The sequence below is a fragment of the Myiozetetes cayanensis genome, unplaced genomic scaffold (assembly GCF_022539395.1).
Source record: "Myiozetetes cayanensis isolate MyiCay16 unplaced genomic scaffold, myiCay2020 scf29, whole genome shotgun sequence".
Classification (NCBI taxonomy): Eukaryota; Metazoa; Chordata; class Aves; order Passeriformes; family Tyrannidae; genus Myiozetetes; species Myiozetetes cayanensis.
The window spans coordinates 5,408,389-5,414,832 of NW_026087510.1; the positions used below are offsets into that span (position 1 = coordinate 5,408,389).

The 6,444-nt window shown below is 50.2% G+C and overlaps 1 protein-coding gene across 1 annotated transcript in view; it reads left to right on the plus strand.

Annotated features, from left to right (window-relative positions):
- SIK2 (salt inducible kinase 2) overlaps positions 1–5,830 on the plus strand; it is a 31,776-nt gene extending 25,946 nt beyond the window's left edge. Inside the window, 6 exon segments of the mRNA XM_050322869.1 lie at positions 186–463; positions 631–794; positions 1,273–1,297; positions 1,300–1,388; positions 1,795–1,886; positions 2,404–5,830. Coding sequence (XP_050178826.1) covers positions 186–463; positions 631–794; positions 1,273–1,297; positions 1,300–1,388; positions 1,795–1,886; positions 2,404–2,998 — 1,243 coding nt within the window. The 3' untranslated portion in view covers positions 2,999–5,830.
- The last annotated feature ends 614 nt before the right edge of the window (positions 5,831–6,444 follow it).

The window sequence follows — 6,444 nt, forward strand, 5'->3', positions numbered from 1 at the left end:
CATTCTGATCCTGCAGGTGTTACACGACAGTTGCTTTATGAAGCTTGGTTTTTTTTTTTTTTTTGACTGTTTCCTCTAAAATAGTCACTGTTGGCAGGAGTAGCTTGAGCCTGTGCTTTGTTAAATCACTGCTGCACTTGCCTTTTATTCTGACTTTTGGTTTTATTTTTTTTCCCTAGGGAAAGTGTACTCCTGGATGAGAACTCCTCCCTGGGCAGCATCGACTCTGAGTACGACATGGGGTCCATCCAGAGGGACATGAAATTCCTGGGAGAGACCCCTTCCTTGAAGGAGATGGTGCTGAGCAACCAGCAGGCCCCTCGGCTGACCCCCCCTTTCATAGGGCTGAGACCTGCCAACCCAGCCATGCAGGCCCTGAGCTCCCAAAAAAGGGAGGCCCACAACCGCTCCCCCGTCAGCTTCCGAGAGGGGCGCAGGGCCTCGGACACCTCCCTCACCCAAGGTAAGGGCAGCTGCTCCTGCAAATCCATTACAGTTACACCTGCACACCCTAGGGAAGGCCCTCCACACCACTGTGGGACTCGATTGCCACTCAGCTCTTATCTCAGACACGAATTAAACTGATTTTCTGACGAGGTTTTTTTGCCCGACTCCTCTCCTCTTCCCCAGGGATTGTAGCCTTTAGGCAGCACCTCCAGAACCTGGCACGGACCAAAGGGATCCTGGAGCTGAACAAAGTCCAGCTGCTCTATGAACAGATGGGGTCAGAAGAGGAACCCTCCCTGACATCAGCTGCCACCCAGCTGCAGGACCTCATCAACAGCCCTGCACAGGTACTCAGAGCAGGAACCAAGCTCCACCTTTCAGGGGTTCATGCTTTGGGACAGGGCAGGAGAGGATTTCTGAAGGTGTTCTGGAGACCTGAGAGGAGCTCATTTACAGCTGAGTTTCCCTCTTCTCCTTTCTGTCTCCTGCAGACTGGAGAATGAGTCCTTTCAGCTTCCCAAACCCCAACATTCTTGCTGCTGCTTTTAATCTGAAGGATGCTCTAGATTTAACAGAGCCCAGTAACACCTCTCCTTGGTGGAGCTGGTCTGGTGTATAATTGCAAGAAGTGCAAAATCCACCTGCTAACAGCCTGATTTGCATAGTGAAACAATTAATACATTCCTGGGGAGTTGTTTCAGGTGGAACACAAACAGGAATGTGGTGACTGTGAAACCTCTGGGGGAGATTTTCTGGGGAAGTCCTTTAAAGAGAAAGGGTTAAAGCCTTTTCTGGACGTGAAACCTGTTCCTGTTCTCTCTGCAGGAGGAACCATCCCAGCAGCAGCAGGAGGCTCCCCTGCTTTCCCTAATGGTGCACATCCCCCAGTGCTGTCCAGAAGGCAGAGCCTGGAAACACAGTACCTGAAACACAGGCTGCAGGTACCACCCCTGCCCTCCACACACTGACCCCAGCACACCAGCCTTGGGGCTCCTCTTGGTCAGGAAAATCAGTCTAAATCAGCAGAGAATGGCTGAACTGGAAATTAGACTGTATTTTTCCTTTATGCGGAAAGTGTATTAGTACTCTTTTCCTACTCTGCTAGTGTATGGTAACTGCTAGGAATACATTTTAGTGGTGTAACACCCCATAAAGGTTGTGCATCAGCACCTGAGCACCCCCTTACTCTTCCACACCCCCCTTTATTTTAAACCCATTTTCATATTGCTTTAGTTTAGAAAAACTTGATTTCCTCTGGATGTTCCTCTGCCACAAGGGCAGTCAGTCTTTCTCTGGGCTAATGCATTAAATCAAATGCCATTAAATCCTGCCCTGCTTGCCTTGCAGAAGCCCACACTGCTCTCAAAGGCTCAGAACACTTGCCAGCTCTACTGCAAAGAACTGCCCCGGAGTCTGGAGCAGCAGCTACAGGAGCACAGGTAAGAGCCTTTCCAAGGATGCAGACGAGTCATCCTTACCCCCTCAGGAGTAATAAAAGAACTGTGGAACAATCTCTGTGCGTTTAGAAGTCATTTGTAAAAAGGGGAAGCTTCACTTCAAAACTTGCAGTAAGGACACAGTCCTTTTAGAAGGGGGAACAGCAGTCCTGTGGGTGTTTGCAGATTCCTGTGGCTCATCTCCAGCCCCCAGGTTCCCCAGGACAAATACAGTGCATCTAATTTTTAGCAAACTGAATTAAACAGTGCATGGGGTTGAGTTAATTGCACGGGGTGGGATTCAGGAGGTGATAAAGAAGATGATCAGAAGATCTTTGCAGCTTTGCCGAGGGGTGTCAGCTCTGATGGGCTGTAAAATCGAATAGCCAGGATTGCCCTGGGTGGGTTTTCAGTGTCGCCCTTCCCTCCCCGCTGGAGCTGTGTGAGTGCCCAGCCTGCAGGACTCCCTGCAGGACATGGCAAGCCAACAGGCCAACGTGGTTTTTGTCCCCTGCTCCAGGCTGCACCAGAAGCGGCTCTTCCTGCAGAAGCAGTCCCAGCTCCAGGCTTACTTCAACCAGATGCAGATCGCCGAGAGCTCCTACCCCAGGTCGGCCCAGCTGCCCCTGCCCTGCCAGGAGGAGCCCCAGCAGCAGCAGCAGCAGCAGCCAGCCCAGTTCAGCCTGCAGCAGCCCCTGAGCCCCGTGCTGGAGCCCTCCTCGGAACAGATGCAATACGGCCCCTTCCTCGGCCAGTACCCCAAGGTGCAGCTGGACCCGCTGCCTCCCTCCCAGCTCCCTGGCTCCTCCAGGCTGTCCCCACCGGTGCAGGTGCAGCAGCAGCCACCACCACAGCCCTTACAGTATTCCTACCAGACTTGTGACTTGCCTGGGGTGCCCTCCCCCGAGCCAGACTACCCCGAGCAGTGCCAGTACCCCCTGGACCCGGCCCCCCAGAGCGGTGCAGCATTGCCTGACAGCCAGGGCAGCTCTGCCTCCCCCGAGCCCCAGCCCAGCTACGACCCCCTCACCCTGCCAGAACTGCCTGGACTCTTTGATTGTGAGATGATGGAGACTGTAGACCCCCAGCACAGTGGCTACGTCCTGGTGAATTAGCACCGCCGAGGTGAGGGAACGGGACAAGTGGGAGAAGAGAAGCATGTGAATTTTTTGGTTGGGTTTTTTTTTGTTGTTGTTGTTGTTCCTACCCCAGAATTCGTGGTAATTTTTTAAACCCTTGAATTTAGCAGGGGAGCTAAAAAAAATCCACCTGGCTGGAAAAAAAAAAAAAAAAAGAAAAGAAAAAGCAGGAGGTGGCACGAGGTGTTTGGCCACTGGCTCCTCTGGCAGGGGCTAAAGAACAGGCAGTGCAGTTTCATCCCACAGAGTCTGCAGAGAAGAAGGCAAAAAAAAAAAAAAAAGGTGAGTTTTTTTAGAGGAAGGAAATAGCCCCTTCTAAGACATTTGGGGAGTTGGTCAGCATTCATCCAACATTCACTTGGAGGAAGGAGAGCGAGTGCACACTTGTACCATACTTCTTGGCAATAAAAGCAATAGTTTCCATTGAAATTCAGGGTAGATTTGGGGTCTGCACTGATGGCGACGTGAGGTGGAAATAAGGGAAAGTTGCACTTTGGCGTCCAGCTGCTGGTTAAGCTACTGATCTGGAACTGCTGCGTGGTAAGTCCGAGATCATCACCAGGCATCTCAGGCAGCCTCCACTCCCTCCTGCAGCAAACAGCGTTTCCCCAGCCTGCCAAGGAGCCCTTCTGCTTCAGGAGCCTGGATCTCTGCTGTGGGACATCTTGACTGTGTCAAAAAGATACCTGGAACTCACACGGGGCACCACGGAGGTTGGTGAGGATCGGAGTCCTGGAGGATGGAGGATGGACTAACAGAGAGACAGAAGGTGAGAAAGCAAGAGCTGCAGCCAGGGGCTTTCAAAAATAATAAAATCCACCTGGGTGGCTTTTGAAACCGCCCCCTTTTTGCAGGCAGGTCCTTGAGGAGGGCTCTGTCCTGGAGAAGTTCTGGTGGCTGGAAAGGATCCATCTGTCCTTCGGTTGAGTTTGAGAAAACAAGCAAACAAACTGTGTTCTGAAATTTTTGCAGTATGTGTTGCTGGTGGTTTTACTGAGCATTGTATATTTGGACAATTTATTTAGGGTTTTAGAACTTAAGGATACAAAACAATGAGCTTAAAAAAAAGAAAAACAAACAAAAAAAACAACCCCTGTGAAGTGATAGTGCTGTGCCTTTTTCAGTTCTTTATCAGCCTCTATGCTTTTTTCTGAAGAAAGTAGACAATACCCCATTTATATCCTTGCTGTGGCCAAAGTCCCTTCAGAGCACAGGTCCCACCATGTGGGGCGTGTTTTAAACTTTCTCAGTGTTTTAATTGCTCGTGTATATAGGACGTTGAAAGTATTACAGCAATATTCAGCATCAAACTGTTGATGTGTCAGCCATTTCAAAGAAACAACTCAGCAAGCAGTTGTGTCTCCAGAGCTTTTCAGTTTGTTTAGGGATCTGCAGAGGGTTGGGATCTGCAGTCTGGGGTTTGTCTCCAACCTTTGGGTATCGTGGGGCGTGGCAGGACAGCAGGGGGACAGTTCAGCCCTTTTCTGAGCAAACATTAAGCACAATTGCAGCTTCATCAAAGCACAAAGAACAAGAGAAACTGTGCTGATCACACACGGAGAGAACAGCCAGTGGGTGCTGGAAAGCTTGGTGAGCTCCAGGCCTTTGGTACTACACATCCTGAGGATGCAGGCAGGTGGATAATCAGCATTTACAGCAATAAGACCATGTTTAAATGTGGAATAGAAGGACTTCAGTCACTGTATGTGAAGGAGGGAAGGGTTTAACAGCTGCCAGAAGGGCACCTGGCTCCCTGTGTGCTCCAGAGAGACAGCTCCTGTTGCCTGCTCTGGTCCTGGTCCAGGCATTCAGCTGGACTCAATCCTCAGCTTCTACCTCTGATCCCACAGGGATTCTCAAGGCAGCAGCAAAGCAGAGCTTAAAAAACAGGGATCACATCCATGCACTACTGCTGGGCTGCAAGGGAAAGAGGGCTGGGAAGCTCCACTTGAAACAGCTGAGAGAGAGGAGGTTTTTATGGCCCCAACAGAGGGGAGGGGGAACAGCCTGACAGCCACTGCAGCATCACAGACCTGCTGCAGGAAAAGGGGAAACACAGTCCTGTCCTTTCATTCCTTCTTCCCCACCCCACAGCATAACCAACGTTTTAGGGTCAGAGCTGTAACCACTTCCTTCCCCATCCCACTGCAGGATCCTGCACGTTCCAGGACTCAGAGGATGAGAACAATCCCGTTCTGGAGTTCTGCAGCTCATTTATCAGGATGTGCCAACCAGGCTGAGCTCCTTTGAGCTTTGCAGTGCTGGGCAGGGGGAAACTACAGGATTTTTTAATGTAGTTTAGACTGGCTCTTCCCCTCAGCCAAAAGCATATTTAACATTTCATGTCATTTCCTTCAAGCCAATTAGACTAAAAGGCTTCTAAAGCCTTCTCATACAGAGAGGATCCATTGGGCACCACTTCTTACTCCTTTGAAGTGGCCTTTTTTTTTTTGTTCAGATCTGTCCTGTCTAACATTAGAGAACATGTGTACACTACTGTTGGAGTAATTATTAGCTTTATTATCTTGTATTACAGACTCCTTTGAAGAGACTTTGGTGTGATGTATATGGGGTACAAATTTCATACGGAGAAAAGTGCAATATGTGTGTGTGTGGTATGTTCTTTAATGTATTTTTTTAAGGAGTTAGAGGGTTTAGTCTCTGCTTTGGGATAAATGCACTAGTTTTGTGAGCTCCAGTTTGGCAAGTTCATCTGTAGTATTTACATGCAACTGATCTGCTGGACTCTGTAAAGCAGTTACAGTGTATTAATACAAAAATAAAGAATATGTGCATTTCATTTTTAAATTTCTAGCGAGCTAAAGCAGCCCCTGCCACTCTTGTCTTCATTGTAGTGAGGTTATTTCTCTTTCTCACCAAGCTACAAATGATCAAAAAAAAAAGGAAAGTTAATGTCTAGTGGATTTTCTAGACTAAAGTTTGCTTCCCAGCACGGTGCTGGGCAGCGATCCAGGCACGGAGGGTGACGTGCCTGCATGTCCTGCTCGAGCAGAGACGTCAGCAGGGATCACAGGGTGAGTGCAGCTGCACAGGGACAGGGGCTGTCCCCCCCCAGCACCACGGACACAGCACAGGGGAGGCAGGACATTGTCCCCCACACACAGAGTCTGTCACTGCCCCCAGCCAGAGGAGGTCACACCTTCAGGGGTTGCCTGCTTCTAACCTTCCAAGCTGTCTGGAAGGCACTGCCCCCCTCCCTTCCCCTCCTGCCCCCCAAGTGCAAAGGCTAAGCCATCCTTAGCAGTGGGGACAGGGGAAAACCCTCCCCCTGCCTGGGCTCAGTTCTGCCTTACAGGCTGGGGCAGAGCCCGTAAATCCCTGCAGAGCTGCAGAGCACAGCATTTCCCTGCTGGGCCTGGGGCCAGCAGAGCTTTCCTTTTCGGAGGGATCTGGCTGACAGT